The sequence below is a fragment of the Oryctolagus cuniculus genome, chromosome 20, assembly GCF_964237555.1.
Source record: "Oryctolagus cuniculus chromosome 20, mOryCun1.1, whole genome shotgun sequence".
Taxonomy (NCBI): Eukaryota; Metazoa; Chordata; class Mammalia; order Lagomorpha; family Leporidae; genus Oryctolagus; species Oryctolagus cuniculus.
The window spans coordinates 21834046-21854505 of NC_091451.1; the positions used below are offsets into that span (position 1 = coordinate 21834046).

The 20460-nt window shown below is 46.5% G+C and overlaps 1 protein-coding gene across 15 annotated transcripts in view; it reads left to right on the forward strand.

Moving 5' to 3' along the window:
* The window catches only part of TTLL5 (tubulin tyrosine ligase like 5), a 278126-nt gene that overhangs the window by 183333 nt on the left and 74333 nt on the right, over positions 1–20460 (forward strand). For all 15 annotated transcript variants that reach the window (XM_017349414.3, XM_008272017.4, XM_008272023.4 and 12 more), the window contains one exon: positions 16526–16721. In XM_017349414.3, coding sequence (XP_017204903.2) covers positions 16526–16721 — 196 coding nt within the window. The remainder of the gene's footprint in view (positions 1–16525; positions 16722–20460) is intronic.

A 20460-nucleotide genomic window follows, 5' to 3' on the forward strand; every position in this document is an offset into this window, starting at 1 on the left:
CCCTGATGCGGTGACTTCCGGGAGGTCAAAGACAGGCATCTGCTTCCTGGCCTAGCCATTCGTGCCAGGCGCGGAGTGGGGTTTCCCAGAGGCAGTTCCCAGTTCAGCTGGCTCTCCCCTTCGTTTAGATTTAAACTTTGTTCAGGCCCTGTTAAACAGCCTTCTGGGGCAGGCGTTTGGTGTGATGGTTAAGTCACCATTTGGGATGCCCACATCCCAAATGCGCCTGCATTCAAGTCCTTGCTCCACTCCCGATGCCAGCTTCTTGCTGATATGCACCCTGGAAGGCAGCAAGTGATGCCTCCAGCCACCACGCGGGAGACCCAGATGCAGCTCCAGACTCCTGACTTCAGCCTGGCCGAAACCTTGGGAGTGAACCAGCCAGATGGAAGGTCTCTCTTTCTCTTTCTCTCTGCCTTTCAAATAAATAGAAATGAATAAATAAATATAAATTTAAAATCCATCTTGCACAAGAAAAGGAATCTTAGTTTTTGTGTCAAATATTTCCCATGTCATTGGGGTAGCCGCTGAGTGCAGGACTGGTAGCAGCGGACAGGTGCGCAGACTCTGCGACTGTCAAAGGTGAAGCGTCTCTTTTATTTGAAATGTCTCAGTTAAGAGCAATCTTTGGGATGATTTTATAGTTTCATGTTTCACATTGAAGTCAGTGATCCATTCCAAGTTAATTTTCCCATGAGGTCTGAAGTTTAGGTTGACTTTTTTTTTTTTTTTTTTTTTTTTGCCTCTGGACATGCAGTTGCTCAAACAATTGCATAAAGCAACAGGAAAACTTAAAAAGATTATTGGTTTTGCAGCTTTGTCAGAAATCAGTAGAGCGTATTTTTGTTGAGCTTGGGATAATTGTCATGTTCTCTAAGCAAAGTCCCATAGCATTAATCATTCATTAGATTATCTTTTCGTAGGGGCAGTTTTAGGTTCCAGTTTTCCATTCCTCACCGTAACTGTGCAGTCAGACTAGGTTCAGAAGAAGCCCTTTCACCCACTGTGTGTGTCCACGTGCAGAAGTTCTTCATCAGCCTCAGTTTGCTCACCTGTAGAATGGAGTACACCCCATCTCACAAGCTTGCTGTGAAGGCTCACCCAGCCTTGGAAGCGTTGAGCCAGGCATTGAGAAAGCCCTCGCGCTGGGGAGGTGAGGGTGACAACATGGCTCTCTGCGTGCCTGGCCACCACAGCCCACCTTCACTCCTGCCCCGGGCCTTCCCCAAACCTTCCTGTTGCAGCTTTTTTTAAATTGCAGTTTCCTTGCGAGTGCCTGAGTGATCCCGGTTCAAGCTTACGTGGCAGCTTGGCCAGTGAGTGTGTCGCCCCACCCTCTGTGACCGGCCATTTAGCCGCGGGGGCTCTCCCGTTATTTCCTGCTCTTTTATAGCCTCTTCCCTCTGCCCGGGATTTCCCTGTCAGCTGACAAAGTGCCGGTCATCTTTTGGAGACTCAAGCATGATGTCATTTCTTCCTGAGAGCCTTCCTTGATCTTCTCCCGTAGGAAGCTGTTCACTACTTCTTGTTAGTTATTTATTTATTTATTTATTTATTTATTTTAAGGCTGGTGTCCTGTTCTTGGTGGTATAGTTTGGGGAGTAACTGGAGTTGTTTTCTTAATTAAAAAAAAAAAAAAGGCAAACGTGCACATAATAAGTCTAATCATGCGTCACTCAACAGCAGGGATACACCCCCAGAAATGCCTCTCTAGGTGCTTTTGTTATGCAAGCCTCACAGAGTGTGTTTGCAGAGACTGAGACAGGACGGTGCCTCCAGGCAAGGTGCTCTTAGGGACCCCTGCCGCATGCACGACCTGTTGTTGCCTGAGAGATCACTGCACAACGTGTGATTGGACCTAAGTACGCACGAGAAATCCAGCCACTGTATCTTGGCATAAGTACTGAACGGGAAAAGCAGATTCTATCAGCAGAGCGAGGTGGTACGTGCCAGGGCCATCAGCGTGGTTGCAGAATGGCACTGCGGGTGACTTTTTCTCCTTCTTTGTACTGCTGGGACGTACACGCTTTAATAGTCAACAAGTTTTTAGTTTTTAAATTTTTATACTGTTTAATGTATTCTACAACTTGATATTAATTCAGAAGCATTTCTTTTTTATTTTGAAATAGGATTGTGATCTACCATTTATCAAAAGAGAGGAACAGGGCCAGTGTAGCAGGTTAAGCTGCCCCTTGCATCACTGGCATCCCATATGGACACTGGTTTGTGTCCCAGCTGCTCCACTTCCAAGCCAGCTCCCTGCTAATGCATCTGGGAAAGCAGCAAAAGATGGCATAAATCCTCAGGGCCCTGCACCCATGTGGGAGACCTGGATGAGTTCCAAGCTTCTGGCCTCAGTCTGGTCCAGCCCCAGCTGTTGCAGCCATTTGGGGAGTGAACCATTGAATAGAATATTCTCTCTCTCTCTCTCTCTCTCTCTCTCTCTCTCTCTCTTTCTCTTTCTAAGATTTATTTATTTAATAGAAAGACAGAGTTATAGAGAGAGAGGGAAAGACAGATAGAGAGGGAGAGTCATACATCTTTCATCTGCTGGTTCACTCTCCAAATGGCCGAAACTGCCAGGGCTAGGTCAGGCCTAAGCCAGGAGCCAGGATCTTCTTTCTGGTCTCTCATTGGGTGGCAGGGATCCAGGGACTGGGACCATCTTCCACTGCTTTTCCAGGCGCATTAGCAGGGAGCTGGATCAGAAGTTTATCAGCCAGTGGGAAACAAATCAGCATCCATATGGGATGCCAGCATCACAGGTGGAGCTTAACCCGCTATGCCAGCCCCTCTGTCTCTCCCTACTGTCTCTGCAACTGTGCCTTTGAAATCAATCAATCTTAAAAGGGGTGAGGGGACAAAGGGAAGGCTAAGAGGACTAACAGTTATTGAATTCTTAACTCATGCCAAACCCTATGCTTTTCCTGAGTTATACTACTTTACTTATTCCTGAAAACATGGCTGTCACATAGGCCCTGATATCCTCTTGTATGGGTGATAAAGTTGTCTCACCATTTGTCCCTGGTCACCTACCAAATAACAGGTGCTGCAAGAATTTGGACCCTGCTCTTTCCATTGTGAAAGTTCATTCTCTTTTCTCTACTTTAACTTCCATGCTGGCCCAGAGAGGAAAGTCACAGAGGCACCCCAGACCAAACACCTGCTGCTGGATGAGAGTGTACAGAGGAGAGGTGGGCGTGTCTCTGACGTCACTCTGAGCTGTCACTAGTGGAACACAAGCAATGATCTTTCTGGGAAGGAAAATGCAGTCATTGGAACAGTAGAACTCAGCATTGCAAATATCTCTATCATAGCTTATGCATTTGTGTCATTTTTCACTTTTACCAAATTCCAGTGTTAGAGAGGTTTTGTGTGTGGACAGAAAGGATCAGTGGCCTAAAGAAGCTAACTGTAAGTGTGACTTTTATTGACAGTTTGGATTGAATGTGGACTCTCCTGGATATAACTTAATTTCTTTCACAGATTTGTCAGGCAAATTAGTGTAACTGTTGTAGATGGGGAGGAATTCTAGGAGGGAAATCTTGTGACTCCAGGGAATGGAAATGGGGGTTACTTTAGTCCTCTGGATTTCTTCCAGTTGCCTGATCCTACAGTGTTGGTCAACACGTCATAGCTGTCATCTGTCACTGTAGCTGTGATTTAGCAAGCATAGGGTGTATTGGCTGTGGTATTTTAGAAGGGAACCATTTCATCATGAAAAGGTTATAAAGAGAAAAGGTGGTGAAGGATGTCCCCGTTAGCCTATATGCCGTTTATGGACTCAGCGGGAATCAGTTCATAAGACAGACATGGGGAGGAATCGCACGTTCCTTCGTCAGCAAGCATAATATCTGAATTTGGAGCTCTGAAGGTAAAGAATTACATTGAATTCAATCCCTGAAATAGTAATTCTAGATTCCTGTTTCTATCACATTCACACCAAGGCTGATTAGCTTGGACTTCCTGTTGGTTTGTGAGAAATTCAGATAAGTCCCAAATGACCTCAAAAATAAGATCATAAATAAATAACAGTGGCTAATAGTAACTAAATGCCCCATACGCCTTACCTCACTTAATAGCTAACGTCTGCTCTGTACTAGCAACTGTTCCGAGAGCTTTCCGTCCATCAGCTGGTTTCATGCTCATGGCTTCTTCATGAGCTAAGAACTCTGATCATCTCCACTTTTCCAACGAAGAAACTAAACACAAGGAAATGAAATGTCTTGCCCAAGATGACAGTTGGTGAATGGCAGTCGGGATTCAAGGATTCAAACCCAAGCACTACTGGTGGCAGAATCCATGCTGTCAGCTCTGCCAGTGGTTCTCATCCTAGGAATCCCTGGACAGAGCTCGTGAAGATAGAGGTGGCCAGGTCTCAGCTGCAGAGGTTCTGATTTCAGAAATCCTAGGGTGAGGTTCAGTTATTTTCAGTTTCAACAGCTTCTGCGCTGACACTGATGCCATGCTGATGGTAATGTTGCTGGCCCCAGGGCCGTGAGAACCCCTGCCGTATGCGTGTGGCCTCTCCGGGGGCTGGTAGTGAAGTGGGACACAGCTGAGGAGGTCAGTGTGTCTGCAGTGGTCTGATCCTGTCATAGACAGGTGCCTGCTTCCGGTGCCAGCTGTGACCTTGGACTAGACCCCTCAGTTCCTCTCGAGCATACATCAGTGCAGTTGTCTTGGTGCAGAGAGAAGCCTTTGCCATTGTAGCTTATGAGTAGAATCACGATGAAGGGCTGTTTCTGTCACTTGTATGTCGAAGGTGGTGTGAGAGAGTGGGCCCCAAGGAGCAGTCCATCCGCATGCTGCAGTGAGAAGAGAGCTTGGCCCTAAGGATGCCTTTTATTCCCTCCCTCTTTTGGCCCTGTTACCTTTAAAGAGACTTCCCTTTTGATTTCCCTACTTTATAAAAACATCTTAGGGAGAAAGGAAAAGGACAGGTGGAGAAGATCTTACCAAAAATAATAAGTAACAAGACGGGTGGAGTCTGGCCTGGTCTGTTTCCCCTGGCGGGCGGAAGAAAGGGAGCAGAGGCAGCGTCCTGGGCCAGGAAGGCCGGGGCCCTGGCTCTGCCAGTGCCTGCTGTTCTGCCTCCTGGGGAAAAGAGGAGACACAAAGGGAGCCCGACTGATGTGATGGACCAGGAATTCTAAATTTGTGACACTCTGCAAGCCGTTTGTGTGCACCAGGTTTGAACCCAGCTGCAAGTCAGTGGGGAAGTTCCCGGAAGCTGGCATGCCAGCTGCCCTAGACAGCGTGCATGGTAACTTCCACTCCCAAAGCCGTTCCTGGCTCGGCTTTGCGGGCTGTGAGCGCGAGGTGGTGGCGGTCCTGTTTCACAAGGGCCGGCCACGCTTGCGTGTCCTGTATCATTGTCACAAAGGCGTCAGACTTTTTCCTTTATTTGCGAGAAATCCTGCCGAGCTGGACGGAGTCTTCACTGTCGAGCGGGCCCGTGTCAGGGAGTTCTCCTTTGGCTTTCTGAAAGGTCACTCTTTGCTCACTTCTTTTTTAGTTCACAGCTGCATTTTTGAGGCTTCATGTGGTGTGCTGGTTATGCCAAAATAAAGAGCTGGATCAAAGACATTTCTTGTTCATAAGGCGAAGGATCAATGTGTCCTTTTGGATCCAGACTGCTAATAGATAAAGGACCTAGGAGTCTATCTACAGCACTGGCTGGCTCCCAGAATCCTAAGTTGCCTTCTAGAATGGTGCTGTGAACTTAACCTTTTGAAAGGTTTGGTTTTGTATCCCGCGTTGTGTTCCATAAAGCTTGCTTCCAGAGTCTCTGCCAGATGTACTAAGAAATCCAACTTTGTCCTTATTTCCTCCTCCTAGGGACCGTTCCATCAATCATGGAGTGGTAGGGGTGTGGAGAGGGCCGAAGTCTGGTTCACATTCCGTGTCCACAGTCAAGCCAGCTGGCTGAGCTCTCCCTGGACTCGGAAAGGACAGGCGTATCAGCTCCTCGCGTTGTGACATGATACCTCCGCGTGTTCCTCTTAAATTTATGCTGTTGCCACACATCTATTTAACAAAAAGAAGTTAGCCAAAATACCCCCCTAAGACATCTTCCCGTCATCACTGCTGCTTCTCTCTCCTTTTCTGTCTCTCTGTGGATTCAGTAAATAATCAGAAGTCTCCCCTCTCAGTTTCTTGCAGTTCTGGGTTTCAAACTGGATATCTTATTTGGATCCTGCTCGTGTGCTCAATTTGTTTGATTCTTGCAATTTTTTTTCTTTAGCCTCTTGATTTTGAGCCACAGTTTTCATCTGTGGCCCTGCTTTCTTTCACCTGCAGCATTTCTGTCCAGGTGTGCCGAAAACAGTGGGGATAGATGTATCTATTCCGGCTCTCACTGATGACCCGTCCCCTCCTGGTGTAGTTCCTTAGTTTTCCAGGTCTGTCCTGTCCACAGCCTTAGTTTGTTAGGGAGAATGAAACTCAAAAGTGAAGTCGAGATGTTGAATCTGTCCTGTTCTCTCTTGTTGAATGCTGTTTCCAAAGACCAGTTCACGGGGTTCCTGATCCCTGATTTATGTTTCTAGGGCTGGTGAGAGTGATTCCGTGTGTGGTTTTTGTGTGCAGAGAAGAAGCCTGTGCGTGGGGAAAGGAAGGGAAGAGAGAGAAATAACTTAGATGCTGAATATGTAAGCCGGTAATGGCTTACTCAGTTTCAGGCCAGAGTCTCAAAGATTAGCAAAGCAGTGACCTGGCAACCCTTGGAGAAGAAGGGACTCGCATAAGCCCAGCACTGGTTCATGAAAACAGCAAGTCATGCTACAGTAGGCTCGTTTCCCTCGTGGTAGAGTTGCTTTAGTGAGGGCAGATCAGGCCCTAAAGGAGAGTTACAGTAACTGGGCTCCAGCAAGGCACTGTGAGCACAAGAGAGATGAGTGAGGTAATACCGCCATGGAAGATATTTGGGAACCAAATGGATGACTGTACCCAAACAATGGATCAACGTGTGTCTGAGAATTGAGGCTCTGGGACTTTGCACGGGCTCACTGGGTCACCATTTTTATCAGTGTGTTCACATTTGCTTTCGTATTGCCTTGGATGCCTGCTGTATGCTAGGTACTTATATGTCCACAAGACATACAAGTCCTTTTTTCGGATGATGTGAAGTTGGAATTCCGTGAATGACGACCAAGATTCACGATGATTTAAGCATGCTAGGTTGATGAATGTAATTCATGGAACTGAATAGGGAATGACATAAAGCCCTCACATGGGTTCAAAAATTCAAGTGTAAAGAAGGATTAAGGATTTAGGTTGACTTTAAGTATAATAGAAGTTAACAGTGCAGTAAGAACTGCCAAAACCCAGTATTATCATGTGGGAAAATGTTCACAGCATATTGCCAGATGAAAAAAGCAGACAGTACAGCTGAGCCCAGAATTACTGTGTGTGCAAGGGGGATGTCAGAGCGCTCACACAGTGTTTATAGGAGGTTGGATCCCTTGGTGCCTTTTGTTTTAGCTCTTTCTGTCTGTGTTTCCCATGTGAATATGCTCACATCGCTTCTGCTCCTCCAAAAATTACTGTTGTTTAACCTTATTTTGAAAAAGTGAAAGGGCACCAGCCACTGTTGGTCCTTTGGGCCCAGGGAGGAGGAGGTGGTGGAGGAGGAGGGCTGTGATCGCCTTCCTCATTCTTCAGTGCCCCAGCACTTGGCCTGCCCTGCCCACAAGTGTTCTCCAGCTCTGCCCCCCTGGCTAGAGCAGTGGGCTTCCAACAGGAGGGTGTCCCCTCAGGCGGGGGCTGCCAGCCGCAGTGGTCCCTGGAAGGCGACACTGGCAAGTGGACTTTGCCGTCCTGCTTATACATCCTGAGTGACTCAGGCGTCCTCTTTTCGATCCACTGCCCCCATGGACATAATACTTAGTAAGGCATAATGGATAGTACGTTGCCTCTCTTCTTGCTTGGAAGTCATAGACTTGCTGTTCCTAGTTACCCAGCCCTACCAAAGGTTTGAATTCACTTTCCACGGGAAGGATGTTCATCGTAGCCCTAACACTTGTGTATGCTACCCAGTGTGCAGACCACTATCCGTGCATTACACATTCATCGTTCTTGTGCCAGCCCTGTAGGAGGTGGGGTTGATTTTTGTTCCCATTTCACAGCGGTCAAGATGCAGAGAGGTGAAGTTTGTTGCTTGCAGTGGTAGAGTCAGGATTTGCTCCTAGTATTCCAGATCCCAGTGCTTGGAGAGTAAGCTGCTGCCTCCTGTTCTCAGGATGGTCCAGTTCAGAACTTGCGTGTGGGTCCAGGGGCTGCTCCAGTGTTCTTTGACAAACTTGACTCTTGCATTGGTTTGGACGCCTTTCCAACACTCAAAACCTTTTATTTCCTTTTGCCTTCTTTCTTGGATTATTTCTTTAATCCTTTCCCGAAAGCCTTTCATTCTCTCAAATAAACAAAATATTGAAAGGTTTTTAAGCCCTTTCACCCTGTTCTCAAGCACTTCTAATTTCATATAGTTCTGTGCTCTCGACCTAGCATGGAGGTCGTCATGCGTTCACAAAGTTTTTCCAGATCAGTTCTGAACTTTTCAGTATCTTACATCCTGCCATTCCTGTTCTGCTTTGCCTCTTCCTGCAGAAGAACCATCTCAGGCTGATGCCAGGGTTTCAAAGAAACGGTAGAAGAGAGTATAGTTTGATCTCAAGGAGAAGGTCAAAGGTGAAAAAAATTTACTTCTTTAGTACATGCATTTTTTTAGAGTTAAAAAAAAGAATTCTAACACAGGTTCTCTAAGAATCAAAGCACCTGTCCCTGTGAATTTGAACTTTCATGGCAGGTCCTATTAACTGCTCCTGTTGAATACGCACACCTTTCAGTTGGCTAGCCAGCAGTGTTCACCAACAATTTCTTACAATTATAGCTAGTTTATAATTTACCTTATAAATTAAGACTTGTTAATAGAGGGTTTCAGTATCCGTTGTTAAATTTGTATCTAAATGATATTTGCGTTTTCTTTCCCACTAATAGAAGTACTCAGTCATTGAGTCGTCCACTGAATCCACTTTGTAAGCACATTTTGTTTTCCACAGGGTCTCCACTGTGCAGTTTCAGTGCCAAGCTTAACTGTCCATGGCCCTCTGACTCTCTTCTGAGTACATAGGGCTGTTAACGCCTCCAGGCTCCGCGTTTCAGCCCCAGTCCTTCTTCTTGCTTCGCATCCCGGGGGTCTATTTGCATCATTTTGTCCTTCTGCCTGTGTTCCTCTCATTTCTCCAGACTTTCCTGCCAGATGATACGATCCTTCATACTAATGTTTCATCACTGTTGTTATCATATAAGCCAATTTCTCTTAACTGTGTAACACCTTGCTTTGCGTTAAACCCTTTTGTAAAGGCCACCTATCCCCGAGTCCTGCTGCTTCTGACTTTTCCACCTTCTCCTGTTCCTTGTGGACCACCCCCTCCCCCCGCCTCCCCCGCCAGATCTGGAGCGTCCTGAGAACAGGAGCTATGTTTTTCTTCCTGGTAGCCCCTGAGCACCTAGGAAGTATTTCTAATAAATGTGCGTTGCTTTGCACTAAAATGAAGTTAACTACATGGGCACCTGTCTCTACCAATGATCTCCCAGTGCTGCAAAGTAAATGAAGAGAAAAAAAAAAGTAATTTTACAACTAAATCAGGCAAGTCAAGAATAGAGATGTAGGGGTGGGCTTTGTGGCACAGTGGGTTAAGCCACCACTTGGGATGCCCACATCTCATATTGGAGTGCCAGTTCAAGTCCTGGCTACACTGCTCCTGATCCAGCTTCCTGATAATGCACCCTGGAAGGCAGCAGATGATGGCTTAACTACTTAGGTCCCTGCCACCCATGTGGAGGACTTGGATGGAGTTCCAGGCCTCTGGCTCCAGCCAGAGAGGAAATCATAAGTTAGGATCTGAATGAAAGATAAATGAAAGTGATGTAACTTTTTGTTGGCATGTATGTCTTAAAAATTGAATCTTAACTCATATAAATTAAAATGTATGTATTTTTAAGTATTCAATTTTTGAGTTTTAAGTTATATATAAACACATAACTACCACACTTAACACAACATGCAAATTTCTATCACACATCAACATTCCCTATCCATTGTCAATACAGCCTGTTCCCTCTGACCATTTACCCCCTCTCCTCTCTCCATAAATCAGATGTGCATATCCGTTGGACTTCATATAAATGGAATCATGGAATATTTATTCTTTTGTGTCTGACTTTTATTCAACATTGTGGGCTTTTTTTTGAGATTCATCTCTTTTGTTGCTTATATTAGTAGTACATTATGTTTTATTGAGTAGTATTTTGTTGTAGGAATATACCACAGTTTGTTTATCTGGTAGGATTGGTTCTAGGTTTTGACTGTTATGATCACAAATTCAATGAAAATTCCTTTTTCTGAAGATTTATTTATTTATTTGAAAGGCAGAGTGATGTCTTTGGATGAGCAGAAATGTTTGATATTACTAAAGTTCATTTATTAATGTTTTTCTTTTAAGATCAGTGCTTTTTGTGTTGTGTCTAAAAAACCTTTGCCTACCAGAAGGTCACGGACGTACTCTTGGGTTTCCTGTAGCGGCTCTGTGGCACGAGCTTTGAGGTTTAAGGGCTGTAATCCAGCCTGAACGTTTGTGTGTGGAGTGAAACAGTGGTTGACGCTCATTTTTGTCTCCTGAGTCCTCGGAGTACTTTGGATTTCCCAGCTGTTGACTGCCGTGTGCTCGCTTTGCAGCACAGACTCCTCCGCTGGTGACTGAATAGGCTCCTACACCCCTTCAGAGAACTGCTGCTCCCGAGTCGTGTTAAAATGGAATAGTTGTGTTGGGGGAAGGAAAAGTAGCAAACTAGGATCTGCGTAGCAACAGGACATTCTTGGAACCTTCCCAGTGTGCCATAGTTTTCTAAATACCGAATTCTCTGATTAGCCTATCCGTTTAGGATGTCATCACACCTTCTAAATTGTACTTGCACAGTGCTTTCACTTGTATTAACTCTTTAATTCACAACAGATGAAGAAAGCCTAAGACAAATACGGAGAAGTCAGATGAGCTGAGGGCCACGCTGGGGAGGATCCTTCCCATGCTTCCGAACACGGCCCACTCCTAGCCGCTCTGGGAGGCATTCATAATGGGACACGCAGAATCCGTTCCATGCAGTCCCTCTGGTTTTGTCTTTGGAGGCACCTCTCAAAACCAAAGGAGATTCTCGCCACACTGTCGTGCCTTTCTAACCACGCTGCTTCCGCGTTCTGGCCGCCACTGCCTTTTGCTGCCCGTGAGGGATCCCTCTGTCATCTGTAGGATCCTCAGCTCTTAGGACACATTTGGAGTGCCCACGGTATGTCAGGACTACTTTGTGACGTAGAATTTATAGACTAAGGGAATGGAGCCTGTGTTGTTCTTAGATGTCTGTATGCTCCATAAAGCGGCACTCAGGGAATGGCTATTGTTTCTTGTAAAGCAAGAATAAAGTTCTCCCCCAGAGAGCACGTCCTTTGTGACCCATCGTGTTTCTCGTTAGGAGCACCGCTGGCATTCGGAGCAGCACACCCACACCTTGACCTCTGCAGGGTTGCTCCTTGCGATTCGGAATACTTAGGCACCCTAAAGATTCACCTAATAAGTGCCCATAGCACCCTCGGCCCCCTCATTGTGAGGAATGGAAACAGGCTGACACAGTTCCAAACTCGAGTCAGGAGGGGCGGGGGCATCCTTGTGTGTGGTGGCTGTTTAGCAGGGAGGGTGGAGGAGGCTGGGGAAATGGATAGCAGAATCAGGCTCTGTGTCTACAGCTGTCGGGGCCCTCTGCCTCGGCCCTAGCCTGCAATCTTGTGATATCACATCATTTCTCAGGAAGTCTTGATACTGAAAGCATGTCTTTCCGGCAAGTGCAACCACATGCTGAGTGGATTTTGCTTTGCAATTCGCAGAGTCCATCCAAGTTTCCTAAAAACAATATCCATCCAGCGGAACGGCTGTTAAATCAAAGGGAAAGGCGTCACACTTCAGTGTGTATTGGCTGGAGGTTGTGCTGCAGGAGGCCAGTTATGGAGGAAAACGTGGCATCTGGCAGGGCCACAGTGAGTTTAGAAAGTACGGTGACATTCTAAATGATAGGCTAGTAAGAGAACGTGGTGCTTAGGAAAGCGCGCCATGTCATAGCCCGTTAGCCCCGTAGGTCGTAAAGGGCAAAACACAGCACAGGCGACTTTGAATCAGGTGTTTAACATGCAGAGCATGCACACAGCTAACTCTCTTGGCACCATATACTCTCGTCTGTTCTAGAACTAGTGGAAAACTATTAGAAATTCTTTTCAGGGAATATGAGAATGTGCACCATTACATTTTGGTATTGAACAAAGAATAATGCAAAGCACTAGATTTCAGGAAGAATGAATCTCACGGTTTTGTTGGGGGTAGGAAATGTATTACTAGGGACACAGAGTGAATTGAGGTTCAAGAAAATGGGATGGAGTTTGGGGTAGGAATGCAAGCTGTCAGATGTGATAGGAAGGAGTGTTTCGGAATGTGAGTTATTCACTCAGCCCCAGCATCAAGCAAGACCCAAATTATAGAGCACCTGGCCTCCCCTGTAACGTCGTTGTAACACCTGCCCACTGCAGGTGCTTGTGTGAGATATGCCATGGCTAGAGGAACCCCCACCGCAGTTCAAAGCCAGCAAGTTTCTCATGGTACTTACCATGTTACCCAGCTGAGCACTGCCCACCCCCACCGCGTATTGCACCATAAAAATTCCTGCCTCTTTACTTAAACCTCTACTTGCTTGAGAAACTTCCTTTTGTGATTTGGAGACTGGGCTTGTGTTGCTGATGAGATTAAAAACAGATTTCATTATAAAAAGTTTATGGTGTTCCAGTCTGCGCAGTATGTGTGTAGTTGGAAGAACACATCTCCTCATCTCCACAGTTTCTTATTTGAGCCCCTCCTGCCCAGTGTCCTTGCCCTAATACACCCACAGGCCCCGGGCCTCATGTTTGTGTACCTGAGAATCCGAACCTCACAGTTTGTCCGTGAGCAGCATCCCACTAAGACTCTGATTTCTACTGAATCTCTGCTGAGAGTGTTTGTTATTAAAACAGACTTTAGCAAATAAAACCAGTCTAGCAGCCAGTGAGGTGAATTCTGATAGAAGCTGCATAGTTATAGAAGTCTCCTAATACCCAGTCACTGAGTCTAGAGTGCTCCCTGTGACCAGGAAACCACATGTGGCAACAGACTCACTGTGGGTGAATCGTTGTGCCGTTTGGGCCAGTTATCACAAATAATAGTCATCCTGGACTCCAGGCAGGGCCTCTGCGCTGGGAATCTCAAGGCTAATGGGCAGAGACATTTCCTGCTTTTCACCTGTCCCCTTCCTGGATCAGCCTGCTGCCCTGAGCCTTCTCTCTTACTTAAACCTGAGTCCCTCTCTCCCTTGCCCCTCCTTCAGCTCCCAGCTCAGTCGTGCCTTTAGCTATTCAGTCTGTTCCTTGGGTGTTACCTTCAGTAAACTTTTCTCTTCCCTCACTAATGAGAAAAGAAAGATGCGGTTGCGGGGGCTCCTCCTCTCCTAGCCGTGTGACGCCGTTTGAGTCCCACTGAACGTTCTACCTTGTCCATTTTTAAAATGTTCTTAGCTGCTTACTTGCATTCCATCACCACATTTCTCCATACTTCTGGAAGTCCCTTGGAAAAGCTCACTTGTTTTTTAACCTATGTGATAGCGTGCACACTGAGACATTTCAGGAGGGATCACTCGAGTTCAGATAGTGTACTCAAAGAAATCTAATACATAAGCTCTGAGCTTTGGGGTGCTGTTCTCCACGAGGATTTGCTGCTGGTGTGTAATTGTGTAGCTGAACTCTGGGCGCCATCTGTGGGAGCAAGGGATGCGACATACCAGAGCTAAGATTCTGTGAGTAGGAAACCTTTCATCCACGCACTCGAGAGTACATTCCACAGACTTGCCCTAGAGTTGGTATTTGGAAATCTCTTTATTTGCCAGCCGTTGGGATACCAAAACAGAGACCTGAAATTACCAGGCTCTGAGGGAGGTCACAGGCAAGAGAGGAGCGTGGACTTTTGGAGCTGGCAAACACTCCGCTTGGCTCCCTCCCCCTGTGCTCTGCTGTCAATCCTCAGGTGGCCCCTAGGTCAGGACTCAGGAAGGTCTGTGCAACCTCAGCCCGGTGGTGCCACACCTCCGTGGGTGAACCGATCACTAACGCCCAAAGAAAGGATAACAGTGACTGAAGCGCTGGGACTACTTCTCTCAGATATGCACGGTTTCATTTCTCTGAGCCCCAGCAGCCGGGGTCTGGTGTCCAGTGGTTCACTCCGAGAGTCCTCATAGTGTTTCCTCTGAGTAAAGTGTCCTTAACGTTGTATCCCAAAAAGGAAACAACAACAACCAAAAGTAGCTAACGACCCGTGAAGTGCAATCAGAAATGATCAGGAGGCAGAAGGACTGCCCCCTAAGGCTGTTCTCAAACTGAACGACACTGAAACACCTATAAGGTGAAACTTCCATTTTACTCATTTTAAGTGCACGATTCGGTGGCATTTTGTAAATACCCACTGTTGTGCAACCATCACTACTGTGTCCCGCAGAACATTTGTTTCAACACAAACTTCTGAAGCCCTGTGCTCGTTAAGCAGCACCTCCTTAATCCCTAGCCCTTGGCGACCACCATTCTCCTTTCTGTCCCTATGATCTCACTCTCTGTAGTATGCCATAATGTAAGTGGACTCCTGGGATATCTGTCCTTTGGCGACTGACTTATCTTACTTAGCATCATGTCTTCAGAGTTCATCCTTGTCGTAGCACGTGTTAGAATTTCCTTCTTTCTCAAGGCCAAATAATATTCCATTGCGTGGAGATCGCACATTTTGTCCACTCAGCGGTCAGTGATCAACATTTAGATCGTGTTCACCTTTTGGCTCTGTGAATCATGCTGCCATGAACCTTGGTGGAGTGCTGCTTAACTCCAGTTCTTTGGAGTGTACTCCTACGTCTGGAAGTGGAATTGCTAGATCGTAGAGTGATTGCATGTTTCTCTTTTTGAAGCACCAGCAAGTGTTTTTCCACAGTGACTGCACCTTTTTACATTCCCCCGACAGTGCACAGGGTTCCAGTGGTCAAAGGGGAAAAACAGGAGCCTATATTAGTGAAGAAATTCTCAGCACATCAAGAATTTAAGAATTTAGGCAACTAAACAGCACTCTGACCTCAGAATCAGCCCTTAAGGCTTTCAGATCTGACTGAAAAGCCCATGAGAGCATTTCAGGCATGGAAAGCCAAGACACTGTGGCAAAAAATTATCTACATGAAGGATTTCTGTGAGTGAGATCCCAGTGGAAAGAAGGGACCATCAAAGAAGGATGTACTTTTCTCTGAAGGGAGGAGAGAACTTCCACGTTGATTATGGCCCTGTCTAAATACTGACAGAGTCTGTGGACTCAAGAGGCTTCTGTATCCTTGGTAGCTCATGACAAGAGCCTTGTGTGATGACTGACATCATAAATATGAGTGTCAGTTGTTAAATTAACAACAGGAGTCACTGTGCACTTGCTCCCCATGTAGGACCTCTGTCCTTAATGAGTTGTACTATGAGAATTAATGGTAAAACTTGTCTTCAAAAAGTACTTTATACTTTGTGTGTCTGTGTGGGTGTAAACTGTTGAATCTTTACTTAGTATAGAGTTGGTCTTCTGAATATAAAGATAATTAAAAATGAATCTTAATGAAGAATGGAATGGGAGAGGGAGTAGGAGGTGGGATGGGAATGGGATTCAGAGGGTGGGTATGGGGGGAAGAACCGCTAAATTCCTAAAGCTGTACCTATGAAATTTGTATTCATTAAATAAAAGCTTTCTTAAAAAAATAAAAAGAATTTGGGCAAGGTAGACAGTCAAGGTATTTGCCAGACAGCATAGCCTGGGCACTGGTTAGCCAAAGAGACCATCAGCGCTTTGTCTTCTTGCATGTGTTGGCTGTCAGCCTGGGTAGGGATGACGCTGGGGTAAACTTGGAAGAATGAAGAAGGTATTTTTGTCACCACCAATTATGTTTTCACACAATAGGGATGGAAACTCTAATAACTTCTAAGAAGATTGAGCTATTTCATTAATGGGTAGATGAGTAAAACTTAAGAATTCTGCACAACACACCTCCTTACTTCGAAACTGTTAGAGGCAATGATTGTGACCCGGTGCCTTCCCTGAACGAGCCGCCCGTCCTGCATTTGATGCTCCATGGACTCTTCTTAGAGGTCTGATGGCAGTCACGCTGGAGTGAACTTGGCATTTCCATTCCTTAATGCCCAGCAGGTATTTACTGTACAGTGACCATGCGCCATGCCCGTGAGCAGCTGGAGAGTCCAGTTAAGCGGCAGAGTCCATTTACCACACAGGAAGTCCGCAATCCCAAGCGGTGCTTAGCTCTTGAGGAAAATACCTGCGACGTTTCTCGCCTCTCACACAGCCACTCTGAAGAAATCTGCTTTTTCTTTTCTCCCCAGGAGCCTCCAGGCAGGTGGCTTTGCATGGGAGGGCGAGCTGGAGAACAACGCATACAGCAAGGCGACAGGGGTGGTCCCCCAGCACAAGTACCACCCCACGGCGGGCAGCTACCAGCTGCATTTTGCCCTGCAGCAGCTTGAACAGCAAAAACTCCAGTCCCGGCAGCTTCTGGACCAGAGTCGAGCCCGGCACCAGGTAATTCAAGACGAGGCTTCTCCATGTGCTGGTAGCTTCCTTCTGTTTGGAGGGGGGGATCTACTACATGGGGGAATGCAGGATTGCCTTCCCCAAAGTTGACTATTGCCACCCTGGCCTGAGTGACTCTGGGGAGTCTCCTTTTAGGGACCTGTGCTGGAGCAGTAACACTGACTTTGCTGGAAGGCCATGTTGACCCCGTGTTTGATGTGGTACTTCGATTTGAGTATTTACAAAAATCTCTGGTGTAGTTTATCCTTTCTGTGGTACGGTCTAGTTTGGTAGCTTCCCAGAGTGTCTTACTCTGATACCTGCAAGTTAGCCTCTTAAGCGTCTTCACCTCCAGACACACTACTTCCTGCCTCCATAGACTTGTGTATCCAGAAATCCACATCAGCCGCTTGCCCATCAGTTTCCAAGGAGTAAATAACTTGCAGGTTCCTCTTGCAGGAAATGGTTGTAAGTTAGGTTGTTGGTCTGTAAATGATTCATTCCAGAGGTGTTTATTGAGTATCTGTCCAGTGCTGGGCACTGCTTCCCAGGGTGGGGCTGTGCCAGGGACCACACCCACAACATCCCCTGCTGTTGTGAGACCTATGCACTGGGAACTGTTGATTCCCCACTCACCGAGTCTGAAATGCCCGGAACTCCTGCAGGTGTGCGTGAGGGAGCTCCTTAAGCTTACAGCAGAGTGCGTCAGCATGGCCCCAGCCACAGAGAAAGACGCTGTTGCTAAGAAGCCAGGCCACGAAGAGTGATCTTGGCATTGACCGTTCAGGGTGGCCGGCAGGTTCAGCTGCCCTCTTCCACAGTGGGAGCGCAGGGCTGAGTCGGTGCTGATGCTGCGGAGCCGCCGGTGCTCGTTTTCCCTAGGAAATACTTGTCTCAGCTTCACCTCTGCTCGTTCACTGCTTCTCCTAGAGAAATGCCAAAGTGTGTTTCAGCTTCCACAGAATTCATATTCACTCAAAAGATAAAGCAGCATCTCCAGACGGCTTTTTATTTCCTCTCCAAATAAAATGATTTCATTGTGCTCTGGATCTTTCCGTTTCTTTTCAGCCATCATAAAATTTGGTCATTTTTTTTTTTCAACATAGCTTATTACTTGGTCATCTTTATCTGGAGTAGTATACTCTGTATTTTATCTTCATTCACCATAATTGAGAAATTGTGGATATAGGCTTTGGGGAAGCTACTTCTGTAGACATTTTTCACTGGAGAAAATTATAAACTTTTTAATCCAGAAAGCATAGAATATAGCATCTCATTTTGTCCGCCACATTGCCCTCTGTAGAAATTTCTTCATTTAGACTATCTTTGGAATGGTGGAGCTAGTTTATGTTCATGCAGTTGCTGATATAAATGTGCATCTGAGATAATTTCCTAACCTGTAAAATTTTAAAGACATTTTAAACGTCTGCGTTCCCTGTTGCTTAGAGTACTTGCGAGGGGCGGCCTAGTTCGATGCCGGCTGGTCGGGCGTCACCCCTAGAGAGCCTTTTTTCCCTTATGTGAGTGTCATCTGCCCCTTGGATCAGTCGAGGCAGTTGGTCCTCCAGTGCCTTGAAATGGTGGGTGGATTCTTAAAAAACTAGAAGGAGGTGTGTGCGGAGTTTTGAAGTTTGGGGCAGGAGAGGCAGTTTTGCTGATTTTCACTTTCAGAAACCGCTTCAGTCCTTGTGCTTTTGATTAGCTTCCAGCAACTCACATTCTTTTGAAAATTCAGAGCACTGGCGTTCTCATGTAGACTTTTTTTTTTTCACTAAGGATTATACTGGTTTAGTTTCACTGAATTATGAAGTATATGGAAAATATGTTTTTTAGAAGCTGTCAGAATATCTGTCCCAGGGAGGAGGCAGAACTCCCAAGAAGGGAGTTATCTCGTGTCTCCTGGAGAGGGAACAGAAAATCATCCATCACAATTTTATGTATGGATAGAACATGACTTTCGCCTTCCCCCTGTTCTTTTAAACCTAGGGAAAAATGAAGCTGGGCAAGGTTCTGGGACCGTAGGGGCGAGCTAAAGAAATGAAATTCTGTTAACTAGAAAAGTTTATAACAGAACAGCAGATCAGAGATTCAGCATTCTAATACGAAGGTTATATAGTAGCTTTGAGCACCTGTTGTCAGAGGGCAGAGTGAAGATCTGCTGGATGTTAACCCTTTGTTGTTAGCCTTGCTGTCTGTACGACCTGGCTGTTAGAATGCTCACCAAATTGTGGACTGAAGCATGGTTTGCATTCTCAGCACCCTCTGTCTTCCATCCTAGGATTAACCCTTTACACAGAGGTGGTGTCTCCCTGTAGACTCCTTGCGCTTCAGGTTCTACCATGTGAGTGAAACTCACAATCTGCTTAACTGCTTGTCTGAGAGCAAGGGCGGAATTGAAATGTGATTTACTTCTCATTCATCTGCAAGAGAGGCCAGTTTGTGGGACAGGATGCTAATGGGGGCTGCATACTTAGATAATATCATATTAGTCATTTTTATGAACAGTGTCTCTCACATGATTATCTCTCTTTTTTGGGGGGGGGATATATTTATTTATGTAAAAGCAGAGTTGCAGAGCAAGAGGCGGGGAGAGAGAGAGAGAGAGAGAGCGATCTTCCATCTGCTGGTTACTCCCCAAATGGCCACAACAACTGGGGCTGGGCCAGGCTGAAGCCAGGCACTTTCCCAGGCCATTAGCAGGGAGCTGGATTGGACGTGGAGCAGCCAGGACTCAAACCGGGGCCCACATGGGGTGTCGATGCCGCAAGCTATGGCTTAACCCCTGTGCCATAGCTCCAGCCCCCCATAATTGTCTCTTAATAAATGTTTAGAGAAAGCTCATGCAGCCTTTCTCCCATTACACGCAGGGGAGTTCTCCGTCCTCTTCTGCCTCCCAGTGAGAGCAGAAACGTGCCCAGCTTGGTGAAGGTATTAATTTCAGGAAGTCAAACTCTGATTCAGAATGTGTGTTTGCAAATGGGCACCTGCAGGCCTTCATGAGTTGCTCTTCATTCAGACTTCTAAGTCTCCAGACACTGTTAGGCCCTGGGCCCACGCCTGGGAAAGGCTGAACCTGTCACCTAGAGCCATTGGCAGCAGCTTCCAGGGCAGAGATACAGGAGGGCGCTGTGACCAGGGAGCGTGATACACAGAGGGAGAAAACTGAAGACTGGGAGCTTTCACACTTCGGTGACACAGAGCAGCAGTCTGGAAAACGTCATCATAGGTCATTGGAGAGCAGAGCTCAGCAGACTTCCCCGTACCTAACCAGATACTGCCTCAGGCTTTGCAGGCCGTAGAGGTCCTGTCGCAACTGCTCCGCTCTGTCGTGGTAGAAGGGAAATAGCCGTAGACGACGTGGAAGCTGCCCTTCAGGTCAAAGTCAGCACTGTTTACCAAAACAGGTGGTGGCCAAGATCCGGCCTGCAGGCGTCAGTTTGCAGACCCCTCGTCTGGAGCAGGAGACCCATTCGAAGGGCCTGGGGGAACACTGACATAGCTGCCTGTACGCATTTGGGGTCCTGTGGGTCTGAGGCAGGGGTTCACCTAGTCCCATTTCTAGCACGTTCCCTGGTGGAGCTAATGCTACTCCTGCAGGGACCACACTTTAAGACCATCAGCCAAGAGAGAAAGAGATCAAAAGTTTCTCCTCTTGGCTATTTATTTTCTGTCCTTTAGAAGGGAGACAGGATGTGTTAAAACTTAGTGTTGCCCTTATAAAATTCCAGGCAGTAATTTCTTTTTATAG